This window comes from Emydura macquarii, unplaced genomic scaffold (assembly GCF_026122565.2).
Source record: "Emydura macquarii macquarii isolate MOO-44397 ecotype Brisbane River unplaced genomic scaffold, CSIRO-AGI_Emac_v2 contig_2676, whole genome shotgun sequence".
Classification (NCBI taxonomy): Eukaryota; Metazoa; Chordata; order Testudines; family Chelidae; genus Emydura; species Emydura macquarii.
In genome coordinates this window covers 48,421,784-48,439,938 of record NW_027132813.1, presented here as the reverse complement: position 1 = coordinate 48,439,938, position 18,155 = coordinate 48,421,784, and the positions used below count along the sequence as shown (strand labels likewise).

Below are 18,155 nucleotides of genomic sequence, written 5' to 3'. Positions count from 1 at the left end.
AGAGGCATGGCAAAATTTCCATATGAGAGAATGAAAATGCTGGGACTATTAGAGTTTAGAGATAAGACAATTAAGAGGGAAAGTGATAGAGGTTTACAAAGTAATGAATGGTAAAGAAAAGAAGTTAGGTGCTCCGATTTACCTCTTCCCAACAACAAAGAGAAGTTCAGTGAAAACAAGAGAAAGTTTACAACTGATAAAAAGGAAATACTTTATACACTGCGTAATTAACTCAGCAGAACCTTATCCCAGAAAGTACCACTCAGGCTTAATTAGTGCTCAGTAAAATTCAAAAAAGAGGATTTGACATTGATATATATCAGTGAGAGCATCTATAGTTACATTAGATAAAATAAAAATTAAAGAAGGGACAAGAACCCTCATGTTCATGGCATAAAGCAACCACTAACAGATGTAATTAGAAAAACTTCCACTATGGGAGTTTATTCCATTCTTGCCCACTAAGGCAATATGTCAACTCTTATGTTCCAAACTCCTTCAAAACAGATACCCTTGTTCTATTTGGTTCAATAGAAGCCATCTGCATACCTATTCATGCACAGAGTATTTTCCAAGAAACACGGCAAAGTATGCGTGCATACTGAGGTCAGGATTAATGCTAAATATTTCCACTTGATAAAGAAAGGTTATCACAAATACAATTCTAATTTTAAAAGTATTCAGAACTATTTCAGGGAGTATATCAAAATCTCTAGTTTGCTAACATTTTTCAAACAGCTTTAATAAATGGCATAAAACTCATTCCCCAAATCTCTCCTAAAGAACAATTATTCTGTAAAGCTCCTCTTTACTGATCCATCCTCCTGTGCCTCATCATCCCCAGTATCAAAATTATATGATTCTTCACCCTCTAATTAAAATAAAAAAGTATTCCTTAACTGTATGGCTTAAAGTTTTTCTTCTAGTTTTACAACACAAAAAAAATATGACAAGTGTGATTTTTGTACCTGGTATTGATGTTCCTCTTACTTCAAAGGTAACTTGAGATGGGGTCATACTTGCAGATAATGACTAAGAAGGCTGTTGTCTCCTATTGGGGGAAAAAAGGTATTTCAATAACAATATACTGTCTCTGTAGCTGTCTCACTAAAACCTAGGGTATGAACTTCAGTCATCTATAGGGAGGTGACCAACTATTGGTCTTAATGTTTTGAGTGAGCAGCAGTACTTGTGAGCTCTGTTGCACTCCACAGCAACCCAAAGCAAAAGGACTGACCGGATCAAGAAACCATTGCCCAGCCAGTGAGGAAGTCAATGTGACACAGGGCCTATTTACAAGATTAACAAGTGTTAAACAGAAATAGTGAGATTCATACATGCAACTATATATAACATTCGGTCAATATTTTTAGGGGAAGGTTTTTCTAAAGCACTCAGCATTTGCCTAACTCTGCTCCCAATGAAGTCAAGGGGAGCTTTACCATTAGATGCAAAGTGAAATTATAACCTTCAATGGCCAATGGCTTTTCTATAGGTAAGCAGATGCCTCTAAGCTATTCTTTACTCTTACTTCAAAGCTGAAGAATAATGCAGACAAGCAGAAAAATCAATTATGAATTTATACATAACTAAAGCAAATATTAACAAAAATCAAGCTTCCTCGGAAAGAGCATTTAACTCAAAATAATATGGCAGCAATGAAAAAATGACAATAGTTTACATAACCATAGTAGTGCTACTTTAATAACTGGGGGGGGGGGGGGGGAGGGGGGAAATCACATTTACTCAGAATTCTATGACTATTAAAATTAGCCATGCCTTATTGTCCTGCCTTAAATATGCAAGGTATTTTAGAGATAAAAAGATAAAGTTCCTAGTGACAACACTGCCTGTCTTAGATATCTATGGATTTGTTACATATATAAAAGTTAAAATAATTCCTTTCCATTATTTATAAAAGTTATATCAGAGTCAATGAAGGCCATAATGTTTCTATATGTAAATAGCGTGTACTGTATGTAAATGAACCACCCAATGGGATGCTAAATCCAAATGATTTTGAAAAGGTTATATACTGCAAAAAAGTTTAGTACTGTGCTCCCACCTAATCAGTTTCTGAACACTTCACACCAGGCTTCAAAAATCCAGTTGTAAATAGAGGTACTGTTTATTTAATACAATGCTGGACAGCATGCCTGAGTTCAATGTTTTTTGTTCAGTAACACCAAAGCTCTCAAGTTACAACACTAGAGGGCAACCCCAGACCCTCCAGTGGTTGCAACAGCACAGGAAAGGTGTATAGAGCTGAGCAGGAGCCCTGAAGACAGAGAGAAGTTAGAGAGTGAGACAGAATAGAGGAAAATGCAGAAAGGTAATTCTTGAGAGCCCAGAACAGAAAGCCAGAGAGCTGCAGAAAACAAGTTCTAATGTTTGAGTTTCTTCCTTCTGTGTCTTCCACATCTCTTCCCTTTGGGTCTGTGTTCCATCTTTGCTCACTCCACTGTCCCTCTTCTGCCCCACACCCTTCACCTCTTTCCCTTCTGTGCCTGAGGATGCGGAACGGAGGAGATTCACTTAAGTGGAAACAAGGAGGTCCTTTCTGTTTCAACAAAGGGGAGTTGAGGCACACAGAGGAAGTGAGTTGCCCAGTGTTATCGAGCAGTTAACTGGCACAGCTGAAAACTGAACCCAGAACTTCTGGCGTCCCTGACCAATGCCTTATCATTGGATAGCACTGCCTCCAAAGGATGACGCAGCATGTCTCACAAAATTAAGGCTGATATGAAAGAGACCATGCATCTGTTACACCAATTTTGATTCCCAGCTATCTATCTCAAAAAGACTACCACAAATTCCACAGGCATAACAAACCTGAATAAAAACCTAATTTAAACTAACACACACAGGAAACAGAATACTTTCAGGGACAGTACTGCAGCTGTAGAACTCCTTGCCAACAACATCTGGCATATAATTAGTCTAACCATATTTAGGTACAAAAATCAAACAATTTTCAAGAAAGGTTTCCTTCAGGAGCAATGCCTGCAAGTATGAAATACGAAACAAACACACACACCTATTTGTGGCATCAAATTAATATATTTCAGTTTAGATTTCCCTCTTATTTTACCTTAATGCATCAAAATCCTTATCCATGCTGTATATTATTCTCTACTTGTAAAGCACTGTGTACATTCATGATACTATATGAACAACATAATATATCTTGAAAAGAATACACAATTCACCTGTCCAGAAGGCTTTAATTTTATTCCTTTAAACTCTTGCATGGCAAGAGGAAGATTTTTATGGCTAAGAATTCTAATTCTCTGGCTAATCAGTGTCATCCAAATTTTATAAGCCTTTGACTCCTATTGGTACGCAATACTCATTAGCCAATTAAGAGTTGTCAAGGGTAGTCCCCTATTTCTCCACACCTGCAAGAATCTTCAGAGTTCTGAAAAGCCTAATGAATCTCCAGATCTGACTAAAGCAGAATTGTTGACTTCTTTATCCTAGTGGATCAAGTTCAGAATTACTTCTAAAATATTTCAGACAATGATGTTCTGAATTCCAATTAAAAAACCAGGCTAAATAGCATCACTAAGATAAAAGATCCTATTTATAATGACACTTATAGCCGTATTTGATACATTTATCAGAGGCAGTTACACATTACAATAGACGAAAATGCAATTTTACACTATCACAACTGCAAGTGTCCTATGAACTTACACAGGAACTTATCTAGGAACCTAGGCAATAGCACATCCCTGATATCAATTTTTATGTAATGTCATTGATCCCGGATGCAAACAAAGAAGGAACAACCTTTTAACAAAATCCAGTCCCTTCTCCACAGGAAGCAGATGTCTCATCCAGCTAAGTATTGATGTTATGGTATAGACACCTAAACGGAGACAGGAAAATATGCCCATCCAGAGTCCCTCCCAATAGCCAGAAAGGGTATGTCTACACTGCAGTTAAAAACTTGAAGTTGGTCTGTGAAAGCTGATTTGGGTTAATGCACTGTTTAACTGCAGTGTAGACTTTTGGACTCGGGCTGGAACCCAGGCTCTAGGACTGTGCAAGATGAGAGGGTCTGAGCACTCAGGCTACAGCCTGATCTCAAACATCTACACACTGAGCCCTGCAAGTGAGAGTCAGCTTCTCATTAAGTCTCACATCCATCAGCAAAGTTCCCCTCCCCCACAAAGCAATCTCTCTCACCTTTATAGCCTCTGGGGGCTTCCCAAGGAGAAATTTGTCCTAACAGCAGGATCAGAACTCTGAGTCCAGACCACTGTGCTGCATTGTCTTCAGAGGGTTGGTTAAGGAACTCTACCCATCACCCCAACCTCATTGGACAAGGTAGGGACTGATGGGCAGGGTTTCTAAGCATGAGGTGGGACAAAGCAATTAGTACAGCACACCAACGTGAGATCATTTGGAATCTGGGTCCCATTACTTCATGACAAAAGTCTCCTTATGTGTTCAAGTTAGAGAAAAGAGGGGTTAAGGAACCTTGCAGCATCAGAGCAAAGCAAAATGCTAAACCCACTTAGTCTTTGCATACCCACAATAAAACCAACATACAAATAAGTGTCCAGTAGCCTGCAGATGGAAAAAGAAGAATTAATATCTTATTAGAGTCTCTTCATAATTTTGTAAGATGCACAGGTAACAAGTACTGCATAATAAGCTACATCCCTTTGTTTACCAGTTCTCTTCCCATCCCCACTAAGTACAAGAGGGTGTATGAGGCAATTAGACTCCCCTACAACACAACAGGTAGCCTAAAAGCACTTAGACTTCTTCCTCTCCCCCCAAGAAGTGACTAGCGGAGGAAGGGGCATAGATGGGGACAGGGGGAGCAGCTAAAGAACGTGCTTGGAGGCAGAGAGAAAGGTGCATCTCCCTTCTCTCTGTGGGGAGATAAGTGTGGATGCACCACAATTAAGTATAACAATTGTTTCCCATAAAGATTGCCCGTAGCATAGCTTAGGACTCTTAGCATACATGATGTTTGGGTCTAATTTTTGGCTGCAAACTGAATATACGAAAACAAGTCAACATTTTGTTAATTTCAAGCTTAGGTTTTTTGGGGGAGAGGGGATGGGTTTGACTACAATCCTGGTGGTATTAATCACTTCATGACTAGATCTTCAGTACAGCTTTCTGCTGCTGTAGGTGCTCTTTTGAAGTTTCCAACTTTCACAAGAATTACAATGAAAAATTTCGAGCAGCACTGAAATGTTTTGCCTGATATACATGGTAAATTAAGCAACAGCAAAGCTGTTTAGCTAAGAACACTTCGTTTTTCTTAGTACAGCCACCCTTTAGGGAAAAAACAAGCATAGCTGCTATAAGCTCTAGTTAAACCCGTTTTTTCCTCAAACTCAATGTTAGCTAGAAGACTTAAGTTTTCCACTTAAATGATAATTGTAACTGCATCTTCTAGTGCAGACAAGTAACATTTTCTAGTGCATACAAGTAACATTCTTTGCAAACCTATACTATATACACTAAATATCTAAAGTTTATTAAACATTTAACAGGAATCTGGAATGAGACTGGAATATTTAAAAATCTTAGCTTTCAAAAAAGTAGAGAAAATATTAGCACTAAAAAATGAAGGCCAAACCATACTCACTCAAACCAGTAGTCACTGAGGTTAAGATTTATAAAAGCTTCTTAGATAAGTTTGCCAATGCACTTACTCCACTAGTAACCCAAAATAACCATCTGGCCATCAGTCTTTGAAGCAAGGGATGCTAATCATGCCAAACTCTGCAGTGATTTCTGAGATATACATACAAAAACTTCCATATTGGTTTTTAGAATTCATGTCCAGCCTGATAGTGGTATGTAATCTACATTACGTCATACAGCTGGTTTAAGGAGTTTCTAGAAGGTAATGTTCGACAGTTCCAGCTTGCCAACTGGCTGTCACTAAGCCAGCATTTATACAAGGACAGAGTTCTGAGCTTCAAGTATGATGCGTGGTATATGCTCCCCATATGATCTGTGACAGCTGTCACAGTTTCAAGGTAAGTGCACCTATATTTCCTCTTGGTTGTCCACCAAAGGCACCCACTCTAGGATTCTGAGTGCTCAGCCGCCACCACCTCTCTTAGGCAGAGACCTCTGTGTCTCTCCCTCCTGACCAGGGTGTTAAAGACTGCAAAGCTACCTGATTTACACTGTGATATCCCCAGCAAGCCAGACTGCCTAAAAGGCCAGCATTTGCACTTTGCTTTATCTCCAGAAGCTATGACCCATGTAACGCCCAGTTATAGAGTTGCCACATAGCCCTTTCTAAGCAAGCACATTTATTATTGAGGTGAAATTATTACAAAGAAAACATATTAAAAACAATAAAAGAACCTACACACTTGCTAAAAAGCTTAGCAGAGACCACCCCCAAAACCAATCTTGGCCTTTGACAGGCATTAGTCATACAAAACCCACAACTGTGACTTCCCTGTGTTACAAGTACATAACTTTCTCAGATTCAGAACTGAGACTAGACAGATAAGCCTGTTTTTTTAATATAGCTCGGGACATGGATCACCAGTCTCCAGGAACAGGTAATCAGCAGACATTCACCCTCTCAGGATGTAGCTTCAAAAGACTGGGGTTTGGCATAACTGGAGGTATTCCCCCAGGAAACCCACTTAACATTGACAGCCCAAAAGTCTATTCTTGTCTGGCACATTTTCAATACAGTCTTTTGAACATCCAAGTCTCACAAATGTCCCATCTTCGATCTAGAGGTTACACACAATCCCAGCACAAAATGAATGGCTTATGTATTATTTAATACAATGGACCCCAAAGACAGAAACTTAATTCAGTAAGGTTTTCTAAGGATGTGACTAAATACGTTGCCATACCTGTCACAACTGTTTCTCTCATTGCTGAGGCTTAAAAAACACCTTACTTTCCTTACTGGAAATATGGGTAATTACACCACGAGGATTTGGTCTTCTGAGGTGAACCTTACCTACTGAGGTTGATACATAATTCAAGCTGTGTTGATGAGCTATGTTTTATGAGAAGAGTTTAAAAGGACTAGGACTGTTCAGCTTGGAAAAGAGAAACTAGAGAGGATATGACAGAGGTCTATAAAATCATGAATGTTGTGGAGAAAAAGTATTAACCCTACCTTACAATCAACCTGTAAAAATTGTTGCCAGGCAATGTTGTGAAGGGCCAGCTAAACATATAATTGGGTTAAAAAAAGAGTTAAGTTCATTGAGGATAGGTTCATCAATGGCTATTAGCCAAGATGGTCAGAGGTGCAATCCCATGCTCCAGGTGTCCCTAAGACTCTGATACTGGGACTGGACAACCGAGGATGGATCACTCGATAACTGCCCTGTTCTGTTAATTCCCTCTGAAGCATCTGGAATTAACCACTTTGTGTGGGCTAGATGGACCATTGGTTTGACTCAGTATGGCTGTTCTAATGCCAGGTTTTTATGAGAAAGCCAAAAGAAGCAAGATTTATCTGGAAATAAGCTTTGCTTACATCACTTTCCCTATCTAAAGCTAGCAACATTTTCAAGACAAAAGACCATCACACTTCTGACTGGCACATACTCCACCAATCTGAAACTCACCTAGATAATGTAATTTTTTCCTGCAACATAACAATATAGGATTTGGATCTTTCAATAGAGAAAAATCTCTCAGTTGCTCTTTATGGAGGGTCAGATTTGTAAAATTATTTAGCTGCCTAGGCCTCTAAATACCTTTAAATTAAGGACTTTAAAAGGCAGATATTTAAAAGTCACTATACCAGGGAGTTTGCTTAATTATCCATAGGAAAACAACAATAAGCATATATATCACGTTTGCATGAAATTCACACTAGTCACCAAACAGATCAAAGTCTATAATACTGGTCTTGCAGAAAATAAGTATTTTGCTTAATTAAATCAAAATCTGACTATAGTTTCCACATCTAAAATTCACAGGCATATTTTTAAAATTCCACATTTCCATCTTAAGTAGTCCTCTCTATTGCAGTACCCATATGGATGCAAGAACATATGGATGCTATCAACACCTACTCCTACTGACAGGAAAGTATAGACAAGGCACTTGCTAGACCCCTGCTTGCCTAACCTAAAAATCATATTCATTTTATTATATATAATTAGTATATGTGGACATAACATTCAGTACTATATGGAACAAAAAGGAGACAAGTGCTAGCTAACATTCAAAGAAGTGATTTTACCCCTCTTACAGAAGCAGGACCTCAGGTACCAAACAAACACAAGTTGCTTCCAGCATCACACATGGTATTTTAAATTATTTCCAGAAAAAAATCATTAGGCTAATGGTACAAAGAATACAATTATTTTCTGCTCATACACAAAGTAACAAATTAGATGCCTACAGTCACTACTGCATGTAAGTAAACCAGCAATTATCACATATGGTTAGACATCAGAACCAATTTCAAAGTTGGACAGCATACCAAGACATAACACCTATCATTCTTTAAAAAGAGTTCTGAAACCTTTTGTTCCCATCTGAATAGTCACAGACTGACAGAAAGGACCTTATTTTGTCATCTTGCCTATATAGGAAAGCACTTATACAAGTGCTGTAGCTCTCCTTAATACTGCATTGCAGCATTGACACTTAGATATGAGCTCAAAGTTAGGTATAAGATTTGAACACACACTTCTGATCCAAAAGCAGAAATTCTACTGACAAAGTAAAATCCTGTTGTACATTTTAATCCATCATTGAGGAAGTAACGAAACAGGAACACTATTTCAAGAAACTGTATCACAATATGTCTGGGGTTTAAAAATAGCAACACTAACATTTTAAGGTGATATTTAATTTGCCAGATATTTACAAAATAATACAATGTCGCTGAAGGTGAGTACTTACAATAGCCTACTTTGACCCTCTGATTATCAGTTATATTTTAATTGCTACCATAATAAAACAAATTTACAGCTGACATTAGCTTACATTGCCATATCTTAAAAACAGATAAACACAGGAAATAGCTGAACACTGTCTATATACAGACTGTTCTTTCAGATCAGTCATTTAACAGCAATTCTGGAGACTGAATTCCTAGGGGGGAAGCAGTGGAAGGGATCTGGGCATGTTTGCAATTACACCAAGATGCATGGATGGTGCTCGTTTGTTTAGTGTTTTAATAAAAATCTAGTTTGGGCTGAAATATTTCAATGCTTAAACTTGACAAAAAAGGTCTCAGTGTAGGAGCAAGCCCCCCCCCATAGACCAACTTGTGACACATCAGTTTACCATGTTAAAAATGAAATGGACAAAATCAGTTCTAGGATCTTTTTAAGTGTTCTTAAGCTATTTACCCATTATGCGGAGTAGTGCATTCTGTTTTTTGAGAGAGAGAAAGCCAGTTGACAGTTTTGTGAAGTGGCTGCTCTTCAATCAAGTAAATATTTTCCCAGGAAGATTTTTTAATATACTCCACACTTATTCCAGAAGTGACAGTGACGTATTTCTACTATGCAAATGTTTTATGATGTGACTGCTAAAGGAAGTTAGCTCCTTGACCATACTAAAGTAACATCAGAAATCCAATCAACTGACAAGTACAATAATTTACAAATTTAAGCTTCAACAAATACCTAATTAACTTCTGCATCCAGTAATTGAGGCACATAGGGAATAGTGTACCCACCCTGCAACAGTCATGAAGGAGACAAGGTAAGGACGCAATGGAAATTTAAATCTGGATTTTCTTGTTCACTTACATTAAATCTGTATGACTAACCACAAAATATAGTAAACAATGTAATTATTTAACCCCATGTATTGGAATTTCCCCAGGAACTGAAAGGTTACTATCTATGAAAGCATCCTAGTTTGTTGATTTGACAACTCCTCCTAACCCCTTTCACATCATCACATCACATTTCGCTCTTTTGTTCTGGTCAAAAGAAGGGACGGGCTGATATGGACCAAAGCATGAATTAAGGCAGACCAGAATGGTTTCTTGTTTTCCCGTCCAGAAGCAGCCCAAAGGATGGGTGACCCCCCCGTCTCCCCATAGCGCCCCCGAGGAGTCACAGGACGCACTGGGAGATAGCGCTGTCAGCGACTCACCGTGCTGCTCCTAACCAGAGAGCTGTCCCGACACTTGCTGGCTGCAGCTACCCGAGATGCGTCTCCTCAGGCTGAGAACAGGTTACACAACATGAAGTGAAACGAAACGCGGTCTGAACAGCCCCCCCCGCAACCGCCCGCTGCCGACTCGTCACCGGCTCTGCGCCCAATCAGGGCCGGAAACAAAACCTCCCCGCACGGAACAGCTGCTCCGGCCAGAGGCTGCCCTCCGCGCCCGGCTCGCCGGACAGCATCTGCCCCGACCGGCGTCACCCTCCGCAGCGCCGGGCGCGGGAGACACCGCATCCTGCCCCACACCCGCCTCCCTGCCCACAGCCGGACCCCGACAGCTCCAGCCCAATACCACGCCACCTCCGCCGCCCCCCGGGAGCCCTGCACTCCCCGCACACCCCCCCCCCAGCGCTGCCCTCCCCCTGTTCCCGACCCCCCGGCCAGAGACCCCTCCATCCCCGCGCTGACCTGGGCGCTGAACGCGGCTGGCTGCCCCGGCTGCCTTTGTGTGAGGAGGAAGCAGCGGCGACAGCAGCAGCAGCAGCGACTCCGGCAGCAGGACGCGCCGCCCCAGCTCCCCGCAGAGCTCGGCGTCCCCAACCGCCCCTAGCTGCCGGCCAAAGCAAAACCGGTTTCAACCGCCCGGCCAAAGCGGGCGCGAGGCGGGGAAAACACGGCGGCCACGTGACACGCACAGCCAATAGGCGCGGGCCGGCAACGATTCCTGGAAAGCGCAGCTGGTGGGGGGGCAAGTGACAGATAGGCGAGAGGGCGGGGCGCCGAGGGCAGCCGAGGCAGGAAGGGTCGGGGGGCGGGGCTGAGCTGAGAAAGTCAGCCAATCAGTGGAGCAGCAACGGTCGGCCAATCAGAGGGGAGAGTGCCCTCTCGGAAGGGGCTGGAGACACTTCTGGCTTTTGGCAGGGATCTTGCTTTGTGACCCCTTGCCCTAGATCAGGTGTGGTGACTGGGGCAAAGAAAAAAACGCAATCTCTTATCAGCAGCACTCCTGTGTATTAGGCCTTTTTACAGCCAAACAAAGCAATAGATGTCCCCCTTTTCTGCCCTGGCAGTGAATTTGGCCTGTAAACAGATTTGCAAGTATGCAAAGCTATAAACCAGTGGTTGTGTGGTGCATGATGACTTTCACCTTCATTATGATGAGGGAATAAGGAATGCCATCTCTTAATATGAGGAAATAAGAAAAGACAGATGTGTGTGTGTGTCTAGAAACACTCAGAAATGAAGACATGGCACAGATGTTTTGTAAATTGAAGTACAATTGTGACTAACTAGGATTTACACCAGCTATGGTTATTATCAGTACTTTTCATTTAAAACTCATGGCATGTTACAATTTACATTTTAATAAAAGCTGTTTTTGAAAAGTTAACAAAAACTAGGAAATTCAAGATCAGGGGTAAAAAATGAAATGCTCTACAGCTGAGCAATGCACCTCATTTTTATGATACCAACAAGTCTATCACCTTTGTCGTATAATATCAGATGGGATACACAAAAAGCAAATAGACTTTTAGCACAGTTCAACGTTTGTCAGAATGCCAGCTACTTTTCTAATAAAAAAATAACAGGAACTGGAAAAGCACAATAGAAAGGACACACAAAACAACTAATTGAAATCCAGTTTTCTGAAAGTGTAGACAGCTATGGCAAAGGAGATACTGACATGCATGTGACTGAATTATTAAGGTATGAATAATTGATCCCAGAAACTCTCCACAAAAAGGGTTAAACACGGAGACCCAGAAGATCCTGACAGTAATTGACATGAACTAGCTTTTGAGGGCAGGCCTTACACATTGTTGGAGGGATGTGAACACCCCATCGTATGAATGTGCAGTCTCAGCCAAGCACTGAATCTGGACTGAACTATGCTCAATAGTGAGAGCTAAAAGGATCAAAGTATGGCTTTGGGCTGGAGGATTTCCAAAATCAGAGGCAGGAACCGTGTGCAAGTAAAGCAGTAGACAGTGAGACAGAGAGAAAGAAGTGACTGACAAAAGGGTGCTGGGCATAGCTGTGTCTTTACTGGATTACACGTGTGTAGCTTTGCTGCTGTGTTTGCTAACTTTGCTCAAGGTGAACTGGTCTTGTGCACATGTTGTGAAAATATAGGAAGAGGAAATATCCTGAGACGCTGTCTCATCAGTTTCTCTACCAGAACCTGGTCCAAAGCCTACTAAAATCAGTGGGAATCTTTCCACTGACTAAAATTAGCTGTGGGTCAGACTCTCCTAATGAGGGTTCAAAAGCCCCAAGCTCTACAGACTGCTCAGAAGTCAGGTCAACACTGCATAAAAGGACAGGAAGCTCAGTTCAGGTAATAGGCACTGAAACCAGAAATTCTTTCTGTATCTATTTTATGATGCAGTCATTACACTATTACTGTCATTTGATTTGGCTATATAAATACCCCCCATGAGTTATCCTAAAGGATTGTTCAGGTAGGTAGAAGATGACTTTTCATACCTTTACTTATTATTAAAAGCCAGTTTTGCTCATTTTCATCCTCCACATTGTAAAAACTCCTACAGATTTCAAGGCGGGTAGGACCACACCCTTACAGATTTTGTTAAAGGGTACCTTGATTTTAGATTGTGTGCTGTAGTGGTGCTTGCTGTTTTGTAAACACCCACATATTCTAGGAGTGGAAAAGCATTTTCTTTTAAAACCTTTCAGATGACAGATTATGGACAATTATGTACTGTTACAAGAGCGGTATGCTTTTCAAGTATATTTTTAAAATAAGTGTATTCACATAAGTAAAGTGAATTTTTGATTCACTCATTATCTGTTTGAGGTTTCAATAAAGTATCTATCTCCACAGTATAGTAACAGGTTTTTTTCAGAGCGAGTTGTAGTAATAATTATTATAGATCTTCCTTCACACACAAACACTCAAGCAATAATTAGAATGTTTGTCTCCTTAAAAGTCTAACTAGTTTTTAATTTAGCTGAAATCAGATTGCAGCTTGAACAATAGCCCATCTTGGGTGACCTTTGATAATCTTAAAGTAAGTGATATTAATGGGATTATAGATAAGTAAAAAGACTTCCTTGTAACTAAACACTCCTAAATTTGTTTGCTGAAAACATAAGATCCATTTTAAAGCCTGGCCAGAATTAAACAACAAAGGGATATAAGGACTGATCTAAAGGTCACTGAAATAAGTGGAAAGACTCCCATTAGTTTCAGTGGGTTTTGGATCAGTCCACTGTTGTTTGCATACAAACACAATCCACTTATATTCTTAGGGCCATATGTTTAAAGGTATTTAGGCATCTAGCTACCTTTAAAAATCTGGCCCATGGAGCCAAAACTCTGTGCTTGAATTGAATAGAGCCGGCGATCTGAGACCCAGAATACAGGAACTAAGCATCCATGGCTAGTTTTGTGCAGAGGTCAGCCCCTGACACAAGTTAGAGCAGTCCTGGCTATTGTAATTTGTGCCAGCTAGTGATAGCCCCTAAGGGGCTCTTACACTCCCTGAGGATCACCAGAGTGCAGCATAGCATCTTACTCGTGTCGGTTCTCAGCTGTGCCCCCAACATGCTGCCTGTGCAGGAAAGTGTGAAGGGGGCTGGGGGCAAACAGGTTATGATGCCCCCAGGATTGGATTACTGGATATGCTGGGTTTCTGGTCCCTTTCTGCCACAGAGCAGTTCACAGAGCTCTGAACAGGGCCAAGGAACTGGCCCAATGAAATCACCAGCGTAACAAAATTTCTAGTGAAACAGAGCCAAGCACTTAATTTTCAAACACAGTTCCTGGTCTATGCATTGTGAGCATCATGCCTCTTGATGCAAACTTTCCTACTGTGGTACTGAGATAAAAGTATGTTGTTTCCTTTAAAAAAAAAAAATTCATAACAAACATTGGAGTGTTCCAATTAAAACACAAATGGAAAATCTGAGTTCAAGTATGAACTAAAGTGCCAGAACCCCCATCAAAAATACAAAAGGGAAAAGATAACATTTGAAAGGCAAGACTGGGAGACTTCTGACTATATCCCACTGCTAACCTTCCAACTATTTCCTGTTTGTCAAAGTTTACTCTAGTGTGGTTTGTAGCATACTCCAAAATGAGACTTTAAATTTATAAAAACATAAAGTGTCAATAAGATTTTTTGTTAACTTTTCATAAAGCAGATTTTTCTTACACTTTTTGACAGACGTTTACAAAAAATTTTGCTTTCATAAAAATTAAAGGAACTATTTTGTAAAATGTTCTTCCAAGTCTTGAAATTGCAAACTCATACCCTCACTTTGCATTCCTAACTGCTACACAAAGCAATAGCACAATTGTGTTCTTCCTTTTTTTGTATTTATCTCTGGTGTTAAAACAAAACTCTAAACAAGGGGCCAGATGCCCTGCGGTTGTACTCGGGTGCAATTCTGTGACTTCACTGATGCTAACTAAACCAATTTACATCAGTAGAGAGTTTGGCCATAGAAAATGTCCATAGCAAAAAATTCCATTAAGGCAAAGGTTATATTGAGAAATTCAATGCAAAGAAATCAGGACAGATTGTGGGAGTAGAGAGAACAGTGAGCTAAAGAATAACCCCCAACCTGGAAATCCAGCAATTTATTATGTTACTTCCTGCAACACCTCAGTCCTCCCTAGGAACTGGAGGACCTAGAACTCTGCATTTAATTTAACCCCACTGGAGACCCACTCATACTTCTGCCTTCCTTCCATGTACTGGCAAGAGACCCCACTGTACAGCTGGCCATCCATATATGGGATTGAAACTCCAGTGTACCATCCCCAGGGCCCAAGCATAATTTTTTCAGGCCCAGTACAAACTTGTAACATGGGCCCCCTCCCACACACATACCCATGAGGGTTGCAGTCTGGGTCGGGCCCCCCAGGGCCTCCAGGCCCCGATAAAGTGTATCCTTCCCCCCCCCATGTGGGGGCCCTGACCATCCCCAGCTATGTGTGGGCCAGGGACCACAAATGTCCTTACCTATCCCCACCCATCCAACCTGCTGATATGGGCTGGAGGCTCCTGTCCTTGAAAAGTTTCCTCCCATAGGCTGGGAGGATGAGTGATGTTCATGTTGTACAGCTGTGCTGCCTCACGCTCTCCATGCAGGCCAGGTGGGTTTTTAAGTCTCCAGGCTGCAATGAAATACTCTAGTGCCAGCTCCGATCTTAGCAAATATACATAATGTGCATATTAGAACCTCAACTGAGAATTTCCTGACATTAGCTGTATTTAAATTCACAACTACAACTTTGAATTAAAACCATTTTTTATTATAAGCTCTGGATCATTCTTTTAACCTGAATCATGGCCATCCAAAGTTCATTATCCATTTTTAAACAATAATGAATAGCTATAGTATTATACCCCAACTACCCTGTATCTCATCTCAGAGCCTAATCCTTCAACCCTTAAACACACAAGTAATCCTTGATTTTAATAGGACTATGTGCATGACTAAGACTTACTCACATGAATAAGGCTATTTGCATGAATAATGTCATCTACAGAAGAGCTCCACTCTAGAACCCTGCACAGGACTATTTTTTTAATCCTGCTCCTGTCCTGCTCTGTATTTCCCAACTCCCGCACTGTTTCTTGCATTTTTATGCTGTTCCCACCTGCAAAAACCTGAAATCCCGCAAGAGAAACAGATTTTCCCATGCTACTAAAAAAAAGAAAAAAGGTCAGTTAATATATATATATATTAACTGACCTTTTATATATATATATATATATATATATAAACGGAATTGAGATACAATTTTACCACTAAAAGAATAAAACAAATCTTGTTTAAACCACATAAAAATTGTTTTGAGGAATAATATTTAACAATAACTCCTGTTATAAATAGATATCAAATCTTTCTATGCCTCACTTAAATTTAAGTATTAAAACTTTATTTAAAAAAAAAAGAAAAACTTGCTTTACATTGCTGAAATTCTATTTATGACAAATTGATGAGAGATTTAGTGTTTTCCCACAATTATCACAGTCTGGGTTTTTTTGCCCATCCTGCCCACAGCAAAGTACCTGTTATCCGTTCTCACTATTATGGCAGTGGGTCCTGCGAGACCCTGGGATCCCAGTCCCACTTCAGGGACTTAAAGTTACTCATTAAGGGCTTGATTCAGCATCTATTTAAATCAGTGGAAAGACTCCCACTGGGTTCAACGGGTATTCGATCAGGTCCTAGTACATGTGCATATGTAGTAGGTAAGAGGACAGAGATAATATTATCTAGGATTACTTTCCCTTTCCTGTACTTCAATCTATTCTTCTGCTGAAGCACAGGTCAGAGATCAGTCCTTTCAGGACCAAAATTTAACTTTATAAAATGACACTTTTGAGAGAAAGAGACTGGCACAATTTCTTTAAAAAAAAAAAAAGAACCCAACATTTAATAAGTATAAACAGTCTACTTGCTATATATGACTCGGTTGTCAATATTTCTCATAAACAGCTATTATGTGATAACCACTGTGGTGTTTTGCTCACAAACTTCCAGACTTGTTGCTATTACAAGATATGGAGGAAAAGTCTACCTTGACCCACACCTGTGTAGCCACTTCCCTCCAACTTTCTCATGAGGTGAGCCTTTCTTGCAATGTGTGCAATTTAAAGTATATATATGTGTGTGTGTGTCTATTGAGCCTCTTACAGCTAGAGCCATTCCACAGTCTCCTTCCAACTCCCCTGCACCTCTTTGGCAACAGAAGTCTGAACTCTCATAACCAGCAGTAACTTACAGCCTCCTCTGCCTCCCAGTGAGAAAGGGAGCACACCATCGGGATCCAAATGGATTGGCACAGTCTTTGAGACACAGACCTTGCCGACAACACCTCTTAACTCGGTGGGATTCAGCTATTGAGTTCGCCAAGCGGGTCTCCGACTTCCCCTATTTATAGCCTGACTGCGCTCCACGTGGTTCAGCCTTCAGATGGGCCCTATGGGTATGTTCTGCCAGGCAGTTTGCCCACAATTAAAAGCTGCCCGTATCACTTCAGAACGGCTACCAAGCATGTGTAGTGACTGCTACACCCCAGACTGGATGTTTCTGACTCAGTGGAATCACCCTGCCCAGCTCCAGGACAGCTGAAGGCACAAATTCCCCACCACGCAATGAACCATGGATCCTCCCCACTGTTTCTTCCCTTATTTACAGTAATAGTAAATGCTCCAGTGCAAGCACATGGGTTACACATACATCTGTGGGGCCATAGTTCTGGGTAGATGGTGAATTTTCTGGACGCGAGCAGCTAATATGAAGAGTTTGCTCTGCATTCCAGCATTCTGCATTTGATAACCACAGCAGGGGATCACAGCAATCTAATGATATTATCCAGACTACACACTGAGCAGATTGTTTTGTGAAGAACTAATGCACCAGTGAGGCAGGTCTTTTTGTTATGTAATAATGCATCACACACCTGCTGTGTGTGGAGGTTTTTGGCAACATTTGGGTCATACACTCCACATGTCAGCAGTGTTTGTATTTGGAGCTGCTGAATGAAGGCTCAGATAAGTCTCTTTCTGCTTGGTTTACACTTGCTCTCTAGTCAGTCTTTTATTTTGAGGAATAATATTTAACTTGAACATTCCCTTTGACTATTTTGATTGTTACTTCAGTTTTTGATAGCTATTTGGGCTATTCACTGTGTTTACTAGTGAGAAAATAATAGGATCATAGAAGCTAGAAATGGAATCAACCCAGTAGTTTATGAAGTCCAAACTTCTGCAACTACATAGTCCCCTGAGAAAGGATTTATTAGAACTCAATCTCATAATGTCCTTGATCTGATTCAAAGGACAAGTGGCAGCGATTACTGTTAAACATATCCTTAAATCATATTCTGCATTATGACCATAGTATTATAAGAACATTTTTTAGCATTATCGGTATTTTATAATAGTCTCTGGTTTTTCTCACTAAAGTATCTAATCTCTGTGTCTAATTGTTGCCAAATCTCTCAAAAAGCCAGATAAGGAAATCTTAGAGGTTTGGAAATCACATGGGAAGAAATGTGGGGGTTGGGCAAAGCT

At 40.5% G+C, this 18,155-nt stretch overlaps 1 protein-coding gene across 2 annotated transcripts in view; it reads right to left on the bottom strand.

Annotated features, from left to right (window-relative positions):
* Window positions 1–10,750, bottom strand: part of GPCPD1 (glycerophosphocholine phosphodiesterase 1) — an 83,835-nt gene extending 73,085 nt beyond the window's left edge. The window contains exons 1-3 of one of the 2 annotated variants that reach the window (XM_067565338.1): window positions 10,567–10,750; window positions 10,087–10,157; window positions 969–1,051 (exon numbers count right to left, since the gene is read on the bottom strand). In XM_067565338.1, the coding sequence (XP_067421439.1) occupies window positions 969–1,017 (49 nt within the window). In that variant the 5' untranslated portion in view covers window positions 1,018–1,051; window positions 10,087–10,157; window positions 10,567–10,750. The remainder of the gene's footprint in view (window positions 1–968; window positions 1,052–10,086; window positions 10,158–10,566) is intronic. The other variant, XM_067565339.1, reaches the window with a different exon arrangement.
* Between the last annotated feature and the right edge of the window lie 7,405 nt (window positions 10,751–18,155).